This window comes from Zosterops lateralis (genome assembly GCF_965231275.1).
Source record: "Zosterops lateralis genome assembly, chromosome: 1".
In the NCBI taxonomy this organism is placed as follows: domain Eukaryota; kingdom Metazoa; phylum Chordata; class Aves; order Passeriformes; family Zosteropidae; genus Zosterops; species Zosterops lateralis.
Window position 1 is genome coordinate 71,008,041 of NC_139762.1, and position 16,372 is coordinate 71,024,412.

Here is a 16,372-nt window from a genome sequence, read left to right on the forward strand (position 1 = left end):
GCTCATACCAAACCTAATATCAGGATGCTGTAGTTTGGAGTGTAAAAGTCACTGTGTTGGAAAGGTGATCTAGTTTTAAGTTGCCTCTGTTTTATGGGTGGTGCAATAAATTGTGCTGCCATGTGGTTGATACAGAGTAGGAGGAATTAATTTGTACTTTCTCCTCCATATTAGGGGATGGGTGATTGGAGGAATAAAGCTGATAACTCCTGAGAAATTTTTAACTGTGTCAACCTGCATTGCTTCTTTTGATGAGAGCAGTACAAAAAAATAAGGATGTCACATCTGCATTGGAATGACACATTTCCTGGCAAAGGGCATGTGGAAGAGAGTAGTGCTGCAGTGAGCAGCTCAGGGGAGAATGCACACAGCTCTGCTAACCAGTTTGTGGCTGCATCCTGTTCTGCTTCTCCCTTCCTCGCTTCCAGGGAGGTAGCACCTGCAGGGGATTTTTGTAAGGATGCATGAGTAAGTGTGGTTGATGTACACTGATAGTCTGTGGAGAGGTTGCATTTTATTCATTTATTCAGCTGCTGTGATTCAAATGCTTCTTTGAAACAGGGTTAGGGAGTCTCCAACATGGCAAAATGGTGAAGTGTGTCCCCAGTTCAATTACTGACACAGTGTAGGCTGCTCATTGAATGTGGAAAATACCTGCTGTAGCAAATGAAGGGGCTTTGGTTTCCCTGGTTCATCCTATTAGCCAATAATGGCCACCTCTAGGAAAACTGAAGCCTTGTATTTATCTGTGACAGGACCAGGAACCCTCTGAAGCTGAAGTACTTTAAATCACTATCATGAGCACTGGAGAAAAGCAAAAAATTGTACTGACTTCACATCAGGAAGTTTCTTTCATTTCCCTGTCCAGAACATATTTTGCACCTTGCTTTAACAGTTGTCTAGGGAATTTCACAGAATCATAGCAACCTTAGGAATCATATGAGGCAAGCCTAGACCTATGGTTCAAGTCAAGGTGCTCTTTTGGTTGCTCCAGTCACACAGAACCAGCCAGAACCAGCTGCACAACCAGCTCTGTGCTTTGTGTTCTTTCTCCTTCTGACAGGGGCTTGGAGGGAGCAGATGGATAAAAAAGTGAGGCCAGGCTATGAAGATGTTTCAAGATGTTGTGGTGGTATCAGTTAGAAGAGGCCCTGCCTGACTTGGTACAGGACCCAGGGCTGTTTTGGAGGGCTGGTGTGAGCAGCCAGCAGCAGACTGAAAGCCCTGTTGTGCCTCCACCCCACTCTGTGCAAGCCTTTACAGAGCTATTTTTGAGTCAGCCTGGGGTGACTTGGGCTGAAGAATTTCTGGCTTGCCAGAACAATTAATTCACCCCACAGTCAATTCCCTGCTGACCCCTTTCCTAAGGATCCCTAAGACTCAGGCAGCACAAACACAAGCGGGTGGTGAACTGTGGGAGTGCCTGTGCCTCTGGCTGGGTGAGGCCAGGGGAAGCCTTTGCCTCACAGAGCCCCCCAGCCCTCACTGGGGATGGGAGACGATAGAACGTGTGAGCCCCAGAGGCTCCTTTTGGCAGCAGAGTTCCCTGGTGCTGGAACTACACAAAGCACTGCTGAGTTAGGAGGCTTTCCAAGGGATCCAGCCACAGAAACTCAGCAGTGCATGGGACTAATTGGCCCTGTTGACTGTGGGAGCTAATTGGCCCTTGTGCACCCTGGTGAGAGCACAGCCAGTGCCCAGGCAGCCTTGGAGAAGCTCCCTGACAGCAGCTTGGACTTTAGAGTGGCAGGCACAGGCCATGAGGAGATGTCTTGGTGTCCTTCCCTTAGGCACAGCTGAGCGGTGGCAAGCTCAGGAGTGCTGCTGACTATGCCAAATTGTGTGTGTTCCTAATGACACCATCAGGTCTAAAAGATGAACTGGTTTCTCCCTATACTTGTTTTACCTAAGACTCAGTCACAAGTGGAAGCCTGAAGTAATTTCAGATATAACTGAGAATGTGAAATAATGTCTGGGCCTTGTTCTGAAGTTGGGAGCTGCCTGAAAACAAATATTAATTTCTTTAACCAACAGAGATATCAAGAGCTGAAAAGCTAGGTGCACAAATGAATGAAGACTAATGAGGTCTCATCTGGAGGCAATCACTAGTAAGGCCACTGCTGTGGGAGGAAGGAGAGCACATCTTGCTGTCAGTCATGCAGGGATAAATCAGAAGGAGGTCTTCTCAAGCCCATGGATTCATTTTGATTTATACTGGTGTGACTGAGAGCACAGTTTAGCTCTATAGGGCTGTAGAATGATTAATATCTTTCCAAACTGGGCCTCTGGATATGTAATATTTTTTTTTCCTTGCAGATGGATAGCTTGTAAGGAAAGATGGAGCCTACACTATATAAAAAAATAAGAAATGAAACGTGAAAGAATTATTTTTTGACATCCTTTCTAAGATATTTTTCATATATACCTGTGTGTAGTCTCCACTTGTCATAGTGTATCTAATATTCTAGGCATGTAAAATCTTGATTGTATTTTTCAAACACTTCAGCACCTTAACTCTTTCCACATTTTTGTCCAGATTTGTCACCTTGGTGTAGAATAGAAGCAAACTTGATGCTAACCATAAAACTTTGAATAACAGGGTCAGTACAGGGTCAGCGATTCAGGGTCTTTAAAAACAAAAAATAGGATGGGTATAGTGAGACAGATTGTGACAGCAGATGTTACTGGTCTGATTTCCATCAGCTTCTTCCTCAAGGAGACACAGAAAAGTAAATGGAAAATATTACCAAGTATAGGTATAGGATGAGCTCAGGAATACATTTTACACATGTCTGTACTGATGGGTAGGTTCTTGGGGTATAAGGGATCCAAAAATAGGACCCTTCATAGTTGGATTTAATGAGGTGTCCATCTACCCTTCTAAATCTGGAGCAACTTCTCTGTAGCCCATAAAATTAATCTGCAGTCAAGATATGGTAAGGCAGAAGATACTCTGACCCTGAAGATTTGCAGAAAACAAAAACTGAGATGTCAGTTTTCAAGGCAAACTGGCTATTTAATTTGATTTTGAATTGCAGCTTCTAGCTGACTTGATCATGGACAGAAGCATGATCACAAACTCTTCCTTTCTTTCCTAATCCTTATATGTCAATATAACCTTGCTTTGCCTTGACATTGTAGGAGTCCCTGGAAAGATTGCTGCAGATTTACTAACACTACCTCAAATTGCAGATGATGATTGATGCAGCAGATCTCTTTGAAATAGGCAAATATATTGACAGCCCCTTGAAACAGAAATTCTTCCCAAATGAAGGTGACATGGGGCAAAAGCTCTTGGGAGCAGAAGTGAAATTAATGCGGATGAAGTCACTGCCAGAAAGATGGCAAAGTCGCTTAAGGAAACACCCCGTGTTTCACCACAATCTGCAGATACGCAGATGGATGCACTCTTAGAGACATCCTCCCACTGTGGACCTTACCTTCCCAACGTAGAGAGGGTCAGTTCCTGTGTATTCCTCCAGAACAAAAAACTGGTTCCACACCCAGCTCCTCTTCATACGCTGATGCAGCTTGTCTGACAGGTTGTCTTCTTGCCCTTCGGTGAGGGGCCTGGCACTTCCTGACAGCACAGTTGTAGTAAGGTCCATCAGTCCCCAAAAATACAAGGAGACACCAAGTCCAAACAAGTTCTTTGCATTGCTCATTCTACCTGAAGTCCACATCCGTATACTAGGACTGACTTAGAAGTCCAAACACAGTAACTTGGGTCTCTTGAGAAAAAAGTAGGTCCTCTGTGTAGTCCTTTGAAACGTCCAGGAGAGATCCTCGTTCACAAAAATGCAGTATCCTGTAAAGTTAAAGGATATTCATAAGAGGATGCCTTTTTCCTCATGGCAAATGAGTTTTTTTGATAAGCAAATATGCTATAAAGTATTTAATCTTCTATATAAAAATGTAAGATCAGGATGCACACCTTTTGAAAACAGAAATACTATTATCATATAAACTGCAGACCTTGAGCCTCAGGTAGAGTAGCATCAGGGTTTAGTCAATAAGTACAAGTTCTCTGCTTTGCTAATTTAGCTGTAAGGTTGCTTTATGATATTGATTGGCATGAGTTAAGCACATACTCTTTAGAAATATTTATGACCAGAAGTCCTTAGAGAATATTTAAAAACAGTTCACTCTGGAAAATTATGATAGCTGGAGAAAAATATTTGGCAACCATCTTTCTGCTTGGAAACTATGCCATTGTCATTACACACACGTCCATGCACACATGTCTACATAAATACAGATATTATTGCTATATTGCAAACCAGTATAATTTCTTGAAGCTCCAAGTTATTTCTGGTTTTAATTATTCTTTCAGTCTCTCTTGCTGAATTCAGGTTTCACACTCTGTTGCCTCCTCTCTGAGGAGCTGATTGCTGCTACAAATGCAATGTTTCTAGAATTTGAATGGTCAGTTAATCATTTTATAACCCACAAAATGTTTCACAGTGCTGATGGCCACATACTGTATGTCCAAGCAAGTCATGGTAACACATGTTTTTCTTTCACAGTCCTTGAAGACCTGTTTAGGCAAAGGAATGCTGACCTGTATAAGAGGACACTTTCTTGTCAGTCTAGAGTCTTTTCTTGTCATGAAGTCAGTTTAGCTGGTGACCTCACTCCAGGATATGGATTATAGCAAACCTTTCCTTCACCACTTTGCTGAACTTAATGATCTAGTACTGCACGCAAGTTATTCTGTCAAAGCACTTCATACATCCTCAGCTGGTTCAGTATTTTTGCTGTTCCTTTAAAGAACACTTATTTTTTTCATGACAAACAGACTAATTAGGAAAGGCACATGGAGCTCTGAGTCTTAAGCCAGTAGTTCACACTTCCTTTTACTGCTGTTCTACTGCTGTTCACCTACTTAGGTGTTTAGGCTTAATTAATTGTTTTATCCGGTGGAAATAAATGTAGCAGGAGATGTCTGTCAAATATTTCCAACTGAAATCCTTGAAAGATTTCAAAATAATAAAAAGTATTTTAGACAGCTGCATGACTTTAAAGTAAAGACTGAGACAATGAAATATTCTTAACAGGGAGGAAGAGTGTGGTTGTGAATTCCCCAGCATCAAGGCTGGTACAACAGAGAACTGGGTACACTTAGAAATCTAGTGAAACAGAAATTAAAAAAATAATCTGAAAGTTGGCTGAAATCTGAAAACAGCAGTGTAAGTCTGGAAGTGATGTCCACAGGGGGTGTAGAGGCAAATTTACCATCTAAGACTAATTTCTACACAAAATAATGTTTCCAAATTTAAAGCCCAGAGGAAGTATGACCACACACTCCTGCTAGCCTATACAGTTGTGAAGTGTAGCAAACTAATGGGTCCTTTACCTTGAAAAAGTTTACAACCTAAGCCTGAATAGCTACAGCAAAGAAAGTAAAAACTATAAACACAGAACATGGTAAAATTCTAAGCAGAGCAATGTCCAGAACTGCTGGTTGTTCAGACACTGGCTACATAATATGTTAGGATTTATTGTCTGCAAAGCTAAAGAATGAGGATTTACCAAAGCAGTAGAAGCCCAGAAGGACCACAGTAATCTCTGTGTATCTGTCATTCCATGAAGAAGTTGGCAGCTGTTTGTGAGAGGCAAGGACGTGGCTCACAGTCCCTGCTGGATGCCCATAGCCAAAGGAATCCAAGAACTATGTGTGCAGGGCTTGCTCTGCCTTTGCTCCAACTCTCCAATATACCTCTACACTGGGCTGAAGCCCTCCGCACATAAGTACACCCACCACGCTCTTGGCATTTTCTAAACAAGTTATTCTCAGCAAAGTCAGGGGGACATTATTTACAACCCATGTTTTGCTGGTGAGTAAATGTGGGGAAGAGCTTCTCACCACCCCCTAATATAATTTGAGGGAATACACCATTGCCTCTGTCCTGCAACAGGAAGAGAAACCAGGGGCAGGCTATGATCCAGCAGCTAAAGTCCTACCTGGAGTTTTTGCTTTAAGAAATTCCATCAACTGCATAGATAATTTACAGTTTTGTTTATGTGGCAAAGAGGCAATACAAGATGATGGACCAACTCCTGTGGTAATCAGGATTGTGTTTGTAGGTGAATTCTCAAACCACCAATTCAAAACTAATGGTGCCAGATATATCCTGCGATTAAGTTCAGCCATCAAGGATCAACAGTGCTTAGGCAAGGTATCAAGACATTGCTAAATGAACTTGCAGAGTTTCCAGTATACCTGTAATGAGGCAGGATGCTTTTCATCCATATGTGCATTAAATCAGCAAGAAACAAGCTAAGTAAAAGCAGTAAAAAAAGGTCAAGAGAAGTGACATAAATGCTCCAGGCCGTTTGTGAGAACATCTTTTGTCATCTGAATGTGCAGTTCCATGAGGAACCTTTCTTGAAAACAGTGTACAACTCGGTGGTCCCTGGCAGCAGTATCCCTAAGAGCATTTCTTATGCCCAATGCAATCTTATTCTGGGGTACAACAGCTGTCAGGAAACTTGCCATTAAGTAATATAAAGTCTCGTAAAAGGATGTTCCTTCCTTGAGTACCAGTAATTTCCCCATTTAATGCCAACCCATGGTGGCATGGTCATATATTTTTTGTAGAAGTGGAAGAAAGCAGTAGCATTGAAGTGGAACAGGCTGGTTTTTTCCTTTGTTAATAGCAGAGTTTCTGATTTCTCATGCCTTTCCAAAACCATGAACATGCAGGCTCAAACTTATTGCATTTCGCCCCTCGCCTAAGGACAAATTGATACCATTAATAACAATGTTTAGTCCACAATGGCTCCTCTCTGAGGCTGAAGGAGAATGACATCTTTTTTACGTCTCAAAGGGATGAAAAAAACCTCTGTTAGCTCCTGGGCTGAGCTGCTGCTGACCTGTCTGAGTCTTTTTTCCACAGTCTCACTACCCCAGGTGTGTACTCTTGGCTTCTGCATCTGCAAGGCCTGCAGGCCAAGGAACACATTTCTCAGCAGCATAAATAGCACTCACATACATTTAGGGTTTAAACTGTGTGGTAGCACAGGTGGTGGCTGAGCTACAGTTAAGGCCATGAGTGACTGAGTCTCTGAGAGGACTCATACAGGTGGCTTCTTCACCAGATGAGTGTGATGGGTGAGTACAAGGTCACTTCAGCTGTAGACAAACACTTGTTTAGGATAAGAGCCAGATGCTTGGGGTGTATTAGCTTGGTGTGATCTCTAGACTTAGATGGTCCACAGTGGTTTTTGCCACAGGCTCAGGCTTGGAGGCAGAGTCTGTTTCTTGCAGGGAATCAGGGGGACCCATCATACAGGAAGGGTTACTTGGCATTACTGAGTGAGGCAGAACTGAGCTTTCAACATTCCCTTAATGCAAATTGTTCCTTGGACCCCTTCAAAATGCATTCTTAAGGAAATCTGCAAAGATGGAATTGATGAGCCTCTGCTTACCATATGAAATATATTACAGACACACATTTCATGACTCAGCATGGGGATGTGCAAAGAATTTGAAGGCAGTAAAGAGAGAGAAATCTTGCTTTCCTTGCTGAGACACAAAAATTATTGAGCTGGGGAAAACTACATGACCAAAACCTGTGAGATTTCTGCAGAGGGTGCTTTATTTTTTGATAATAGCTTCAATGTTTCATTTTGTTTCTCATGGTTGTCTACTCCATTGTAAAACATTTAGGTGTATCTGTGCAGTTTATATCCCTAGCCCAAAGTGAATGCCTTTCTTGCCCCTGCTTTTGTGATGAGTGTTTGATTACCAGCTTGGCTGTTTAGGTTACTTTCTCTTTCTTGCCTTGCAAACATTGCTGAAAATCCTTTTTCTTGTCAGTCAGCAGTTACAAACATGACTTTTGGCTTCATAAAGACCCATGAAGATCTGATTGATCTTTGTGCTACTTGTGGTCTATACATGGGACAGAAGATCTACCTAATTGTTCTACACAAAAAAGAGTCTGCCAATGAAATTATTTTCCTTTTTAGCCCATATTGCAAATTAAAGTAGGCATATTCCAAGTGTGAACTACTCTTCATGCTCCAATTCTACAGACACTCCCTCCTTCCCCCCCTGCCCCAGCATATATTTGCTCTGTAATTAAGTTATTCTTAATTGAATAGCTAATTCTGGGCAAAGATGAAAAGGAAAATGAAATAACTGCCAGAACCAACTTCTGGCATTTCTTGCAAGTGACCCATTTATCTTGTTAATTCTGAAGAGAACAACACTTCCAACAAAAGGATAAAAACATTAATAGTTTGGATGACCATATGGGCACCCAGAGAGTTCCACTGGGATTGAAATGTATTGTGCTCAATAACATATTTACATAAATGCTAAGGATTTTATAGTCAAAAAGCTCAGACTTGAAAAGCTTTACTGACATGCTTACTGTACTCATCACAATGAGCAAGTGGTCCCCCAGAAAGTCAGTGCACTATTTGTATTCATAAAATTAATTACATGCTCATATCTTTTATGCCTGGTCCTTGCAATGGATTTTGCTGTGTGGACTCAGCACTCTTGTAGAATGCTACAGACCTTAGTGGAACTCATGCAGGCACATTGTTTGAGGGGAAGCAATTCATTTGGAGGGGATGTATTACACTGAGAAAGTGGGGAAGAGAGGCAACCAGTTTTAAACTGCCCCTTCCATTTTCTTTGTACATGGATACATAAATATGTATGATATTTCTTAAGTAAATGTTTCAAATATGTCACCTTTCTTAGCAGCACATACACTGCATTAAGAATATGCTAAGGAAAAGGATTTCTGTGTTTAATGACACATTTAAAGATCTTCCCTCTAGTATTTTTCAAAAGAAACTAAACAAATTGGTAATGACCACAGTAAGAAGAAATTAAATTTGACTAAAAAGAATATTCCAAATGAGCTACTTGCTTTGTTCCTTGAATTTCTCAATTTTGATATTTTAAACCAAGGTGGAGGTGGGAGTACTGTGCAGTTTTTTACCCACCATGAAATGGGTTATTCTTTTATGTTTTCACAGATTAGCTCTTAGGGCTCCTGTACCCCCATTTGCTTGTTGCTTTGACATAAGACACCTTTGCAATGAGCCCACAGGTGCACCAGTCAGTAAGCAGCTGTAGGCTGTATTCTGCACCAGACTCACCATCACAATGGGTGTTAAAACCACCTGCCAGGGATGGAGGCTTTGCTGATCCAGCAACTAAAATTTCTTAAGAAGTTAATGCCATACTTGTCTCCTTTTCAGCCCTAGTGAGGTTATAGCTTGGTTTCCAGTGCTGTTTCCAGTTCTGGGCTCCTCAGTACAAGAGAGACATGATGCTCCTGGAGCAGGTCCAGCAGAGGGCAATCAAGATGATCAAGGGACTGGAGCATGTCTCTTACAAGGAAAGGCTGAGGGAGCTGGGCCTGCTCCATCTCAAGAAGGACTGAGAGGGGACCTCATCAATGTCTATAAGTATCTGAAGGGAGTGTGCCAAGAAAATGGATCCAGGTTCTGCTCAGTGGTGCCCTGCAACAGGACAGGAGGCCATGGGCAGAAACTGATGCACAGGGAGTTTCACCTGAACACAAGGAGGAACTTCTTTATTGTGCAGATGACTGAGCACTGGAACAGATTTCCCAGAGAAGTTGTGGAATCTCCCTCACTGGAGATATGCAAGAAATGTTTGGTTGCAATCCTGTGCCATGCGTTCTAAGATGACCCTGCTGGAGCAGTGAGATTGGACCAGATGAACCACTGTGGTCCCTTCTGACCTAACCCATTCTATGATTCTGTGTTTCTGTGATTTTAGAAATCCTAATGCTTCCAGTACCTAATTTAGTTATCTCTAAACAGGCTGCATAATTATAGTCCTAAATATTTCTGTGCTACTTCCAGAACTTCCTATGTTTTATCTCTGGCCCCCGACAGTTCTACTGTTACTATTACCTGTTGTTGTACTTTCTGGGCAAGTTTAAGTTAAAAGGAAAAATCTAAAGGCACTTGTTACTTTTCTTGAAAACACAGTGGGCCTAAACATGTATTTTTATTTTTACTTCACTTTATTAAGATCTTCATAAATACAATGAAACTTGACAATGTACCATCTGGTGCATAAACATTAACTCAAAATACAATCCATTGTCATAAAATTACATCTACAGATTAGTCAACAATCTCTCCTAGGACACATCAGTGAACTCATTTTGCTCAAGATCTGAAGTCCTTCAAAGCTTTGGAGTGTCTGCAGAGTGAAAAATCCCCCAGAATGACAGAGGGAGTCCCATCGTATAAATCCCAGCCCTATGGTTATAGATGCATAAAAAGATCAAAAAGAATGAAAGACACACACAATCACAAAGTAAACATTTCCAAATAGAATTATGCTGATAACTTGCATCAGGGGAAGGTCTGATCCCCAGCTTTTACTCAGTGTGAGGCACTGTAAATACTACTGTCAAGAGCAGTACAGAACTATAGGACAGTTTCTAAAGCTCCTTGCATGTCTAACTAACTCTGCTGAAGTCAACTTCAACAGGAACTAAGTGTAGCATTGCAAATACACTGCAAAATTCAAATAAATTTCAGATAAAACAACCCCTCTTTCATCAAGGATGTGCCAAGATACAGAAAACCTTTGAAAATCATACTAATTATGCTTTCATTGTTAAGCAAAAATTCTTTTTAATTCTCACATCCTGACTACTTTTGCCACGCTGTCAAAAATGCTGTACAAATAACTCTAAATTGTGAATTGATGTTCATATAAAGTAGCACATATGATGATTTAAAAAAAAAACAAACATAAAGACTTTCCTCTCCCTGAAATGTGACCTTTCTTTGCAGCTGTATGAGGAGCCTTTGCTGAGACTTGTCTCAAGGCCCCTGAGCAATACAGGCATCTGCTATTCCCCTGCTATGGGATAAAACGTGTTCCCGTTGTACACCTGGCATGCATTTTGAACCTGAGGTGTCCCTGTCTGGGCTGTGTGGTGGCTACGGTAGCAGATCATGTTTTTTAGCTAAAAACGCTGCATTTTGTGTGTGCTAGTCCCCACAATATGACATATTTCCATGTAGCAGTGAAAAATGGTCTCTTTCTTATCCCACAGCTACTGGATAGTTGATAAGGCTCCCTGATCACCCCAAATGCTAAAGGCAGAAAAGGTGTTATCTCTTATCTGGTGACAGATATGAGAAGCAGCTGTCTGCCTGCACCAGTTATGAAGATCAAAACCAATGATTGGCAAGGGCCTATGTGCTGTTGCTGGTGAAGACAACTTCCTAGTTTCATTGTGACTGTGTTCCTTGTTAATCTGGCATTTCATACAGCATTTTGTTGTATTAGAAATGGATTCAAACCAACCCATTTCCAAAGGCAGCTGTTGAAGATGAAGAAGTGGATGCATAATTTCTTTCTCTAACCAGAAATCAGTATTTTTGCCATCTCTCATAATTACTGCATGCATCCAGTGGCACTTAGTGGATAGTGGGCTTTTCTGTTGTTGTTTTTGGTTTGTCTGTGGTTTTTGTTGTTGCTTGTTTAATTATGTGTTTTCATACAGAAAGATTATTCTTTAAATTAACTTAGAAAATAGCTGTAGGTGGTCTAAAGGTGAAAATCTTTCCTCTAATTCTTATTTCTTGACTCTGACATTGTTCAGCAGTGCAACACTGGCACCTGCACCTCCCCTGATCTCATTTATTTCCTTGTCTGAGCATGAGGACGTAGGCTACTGACCAATGGGATGAACATTTTCAAGTCATTTCCAAGCTACAGTATATGAGACCAAACCAGAAGAAGAAACAGAAGTCTTACACCCTCCTTCTCTGTCTGAAATACTAGAGTCTACCTTGTTTTTATCACCTCGCTTCAAAGTACTTCTAGAAATACAAAATATGAGTGCTTAGTCTTCACAGGACACTTTCAAGCTGAAAGAATAAAGTAAGAAGCAATAAATATGTGCTGACCTCATTTGTCCTAGTTCTAAGACAGCAAGCAAAAGGTTCATAAAGCCTGAAAAACAACTTCACAAGCTTTGCATGCCAGCCTCTAGGCTTTGGTCTTCAAACTCAACAGTTTCAGTTTCCATGGAGAGTGTATGTAATGCACTATCTAACTGTCCTTTGTAAATGTGACATGTTCTAACAACACCTGCCCCTCACAAAGAGATATGTATTATCAATTTTCCATCTTCTTCATAATCCATTGTTAGGACATGTTTCCAGCTTTCCCAGTGCCTCCCATTTTGTAAGATGAGTATCCTAAATGAAGCAGTTCCTCTGTCTGATTGCTTAATGGCTAAGCAGAACAAGCATTTACTAGAATATAAAGGATCTTTTGTCTTGCTGGCAAACTCTTTGCTTGTCAGTTTGTTACAGGTGAATCGTTCAGAGAAGAATCCAAAACCCTGTGCTCCATCTGTCTTAGTATTCAATTTGTAATGGTGATGTAATAGCAGCTTTTGTAAGAGCTGAGGTATTCTTGGCCAAAATTCCCATCTTTCCATTATCTGCTGTGAGCCATCTGGTTGCTGTCCTTCAGAGGCGAGAATCTTCAGCAGCTGTTTTGAGTCTGATTTCCCAAAGAAATGAGCTTATGCAGTGATATAATTGCACTGATATTCTCTATGTAATGTGAAAGCAGAGATCCCAAGGATTGCTGTATTTCATAGAATCATAGAATCATTAATGTTGGAAAAGACCTCTAAGATCATTGAGTCCAACTGTTTGCCCAGCATTTCTATCTGCTCCCTGGAGATTACCAGGTTTATTTGAGAAGGGAGAATCAGGTTAATGTCCCCACTGAGGAAAGTATGGGCAGTTATACAATTTCTTTGACTAAGGGATCATCTTGTGTGCAGTTCTGGAATAGTAACTGAGTTATTTTAACTGTTATGACAAGGTAGCTGTAAGGAGCTGAAATTATTGTGTATAGAGGAAGAGATATGAGGGAAAGACATAACATAATAAACTAGGCTTTGTAGCTCTACTCCACTTGTTTGTTAAAAGTCTTAGAGAAAAAATTTATTCACATATAAATTCTAGGGGCCTCCCCACTGCTTTAAAGCCTTGTCAGTGATCCAGTAGAGCACATCAGTGCAAACTTCTGAGTATGGACCTGAAAGCAAGGTATGGCTTCCATTCACTATTACTGGTAGTCACTAAAAGGTCATTTGGTGCCTCTTTAATATTTAGGCACAACTCCTCTTCAGGCAGGGAAACATGGGTGGTGTACAAAGAACTGATGACCTGAACACAGCACATGAACACGGAGAAACCCTACCACCAGCAGCTGCAGGGTCATCAAGGCCCAATCCTCCACTGTTGGTAGTCACTTCATGTAACCCCTCAAATAATTTGAAGATTCTTTCTTAGATCTGTATTTGTATTTAATCAAAAAGATTCTTCTTGCATACCTTCTAAATGTATTCTTTCTTACTTATGGATCCGCATTTTTATCAGCAAGTTCTGCACCACAACCTTTTGAGACACTAGGATGGGCTTGTCGAACTAGATCTCTGCTCTAGTGAGATTTTTGCCTTTGGAAATTGCCAGTAGCTGGTACTTCCAAATAGTTAAACTCTCTCTTCACATGCTTTGGAAGAGATAGTTCAGAAATGAAAGAAATTCTGACAAAAGAAACTTGACATCAGAATAGCTGTGACTAACAGCAGCAGAGGATTACACCAGGAAGCTGGAAAGATGGTACACCCCAAGTGGAAATGTAATGGTCTTCTAGTCTGACACAAGTGAAATCCTAATGAGAGAATGTATAAGAAAAGGAGAAGTAGTATTCTTCTTAGGTAGTGAACTACAGATTGCTGGGAAAATGCATGAGATGTAAAAGACATGCATGCATACTTAAATAATTTGCCTGAAAGATGGTTACACAAGGAAGTTTTGCTTCAAGGTAAGGCTGAAAACTCCAGCCTTGATGTAATTTGTTTCTTCCTCCTTGTTGGAGAAGTCTGATTAATTAAATATTTTGTATTTGAAGTTTCAGAGAGGAGAAGAAGAAATGGAAAATAAAGAACAATGGGAATAAGCACCAGCGCTCAATGTTGAGGTCAATAATGTGATACTGCTTGATACATAATCTTTAGTTAACCATAAAAAATAAGACTGTACTGTTGTGAGATGATGGAAATGGTGAGAACAATTCCTTGCTGACCCTTGTAATCAGTTTATGCACTGAAGTGTGAGTTTTTATTTCTTCCTTTTGACTGAAGAATTGTTTTTGTCTCTTTAAAAAAATGTAGCAGTACAAACACTACCTTCAGTTTCTCCCACATTTTCAGCCTTTTTCTGAAGCTTTTCAGCTTGTCTCTTAAATTTGGGAGTAGCATGAAGAAATAGATAGATCCATTTTCATTTCATCAACTTCATCTTAGCCAAAGGCCAGGTACAGTGCCCAGTGAAAATTGATGGGATATTATATATTATGTTCTGTCTTCTCTCAAGTCATATAACCTACATTTTTGAAATCTCCTGCAAAATTAATCAGTCCACACTGAATTTTCCCTCAGGTACTTCAGAAACTAGCTAAAGCAATAGACAAAATTAGTGAATACCTTCATATGATTATAGAAGATAAGTGAGTTCCTAGAGGACTGGGAGAGAAAAACTATTGTACATATATTTAAGGAGAAGGGAGTGGTGGGGAAGAGGAACCAGTGAATTACAGAGCCTTCATTTATAACTTTAATATGTGGAAAGTTACTGGAACCAACAATCAAATTTTCAGCACCTAGAGGATAATAAGGTTCTAAGGAATAGCAAACATGTATTTGTGAGGAACAAGCTGACAACAAAACCAGCCTGATTTTCCTCTCTGGAGAAATGTGCTGTATCTTGACTTTTGTGAAATGTTTCACACAACTCCACAACTCAATGTCAAATGCAGCATAGGGCAATAAGACCCAGGTGAAATGATAGTGACAAACTGGAAAACAACCTGAAGAACCACTGCTAACAGCTCAGTGTTAAATTGGGAGTCAGCATTGAGTAGTCCTGCAGGATTTTTCTTCATGACCAGAACAGTGAATGGTTATGCTAATAGTTACAAAATGTGAGAAGGACATCAGGCTGGGAGATTTTGTAAGCACTTGGAAAGACAGGGGGAGAATTCAAAATGATTTCGGTAAACTGGAGAAATGTTTGGAAATCAGTACCAGGAAATTCAATACGGACAAGTGAAAAACACAAGCCTTGGAACAGCAAAATCAAATGCCCAGGCATAGAGAGGTGAGTAACAGCCTATGAGTCAGCATCGTAGGAAAGGAGATGACCACAAAATGAATAGGAGCCAACACTATCGGATGGGCTGTTCCAAAGGAGGAAAATGCCACTCTGTGCTGTGTCCACAGGATGCTGGACAAGCTGCTTGTGTCTGTGGAGCATTTTTATTGGCAACCTCAGCATAAAAAGGCAGCACCTCACAGCTGAAAAGGAGACAAGGACAGACTCACAGACTGCTGCCAGGAAAACAGCAAGAAATATTAGCAGAGGTCTGGAAAAACAGGACTGGTGGAAAGATTAAAATTTTTGTATTTTTTGAGTATGGAAAAACAAGATTTGGGTGAGGGCATAAAACCAGATTTTTAAAAAACTGTAATGTATACTAACAGGTGTAATAAGAAGAGTGCTGAACTACATCTTAGTTTGCAGGACAGGTGAAATAAACCTACTTTGAAGCAAGAGGAATTTAGGGTACAAACAAACAAAACCTTTAAGAATAAAATGAGTGGAAATTGGAACAGGTGACTGATAGAAACTGTGAAATCTCTTATTTTTTAACTTTTAAGAGAAGACTTAAGAGTAATCTTGGAAGTTGTTCAGGTAATCTTATATCTTGTATCAGAAACAAAAGACAGAAGTAATTTAGAAAAGCCCTACATTTCTATAACCCTGAAACGAAAATAAAAATCACGTCTTATAATGTAAAATAAAAGGTCTGACGACTCATTATATTTAGTCTACTCTATCACTTTTTTGGGTCTTTCCACCTCTTTGCCTCCTCCTCTGTTAGGCTGAATCCACATTTTTCAATTGTCTTTACTGCATAAGTACTGAAATAAACCAGCTGGTTGTACTGTGTGGTGGAGAGAAACCTTATCAGGCATGGATAATATTGTTAGGCTTATGTGAACATACCAAATGAATCCTGGAATGATGAGTGTTTCTCATGATAATTAGGAAAAAAGAAGAAAAAAAAGCCCTTATGCTTTTCTTGATCATCATAAGAAATGGCTCTTTCTAGGAAAGAGATGATCAGAAGGTGTTTGTCCAGGATTGCCATCCTGTGGGGCTAATGGGGAATAAAGCAATCACTCCAGCTGTACTCTCTTTGCTCTGAAGGGTCCCAACTTCTGTAACAGCAGTAATTTCATGGCAGGTAAATCAGATCCAG

General features: G+C 40.4%; 1 protein-coding gene and 1 long non-coding RNA gene across 2 annotated transcripts in view; both read right to left on the bottom strand.

Moving 5' to 3' along the window:
- Positions 1-16,372, bottom strand: part of LOC310908529 — a 470,346-nt gene that overhangs the window by 210,751 nt on the left and 243,223 nt on the right. The gene's annotated exons all lie outside the window — the stretch shown is intronic.
- CDH20 (cadherin 20) overlaps positions 1-16,372 on the bottom strand; it is a 118,596-nt gene that overhangs the window by 33,698 nt on the left and 68,526 nt on the right. The window contains exon 2 of the mRNA XM_083856909.1: positions 3,441-3,808. Within this exon, the coding sequence (XP_083713035.1) occupies positions 3,441-3,683 (243 nt within the window). The 5' untranslated portion in view covers positions 3,684-3,808. The remainder of the gene's footprint in view (positions 1-3,440; positions 3,809-16,372) is intronic.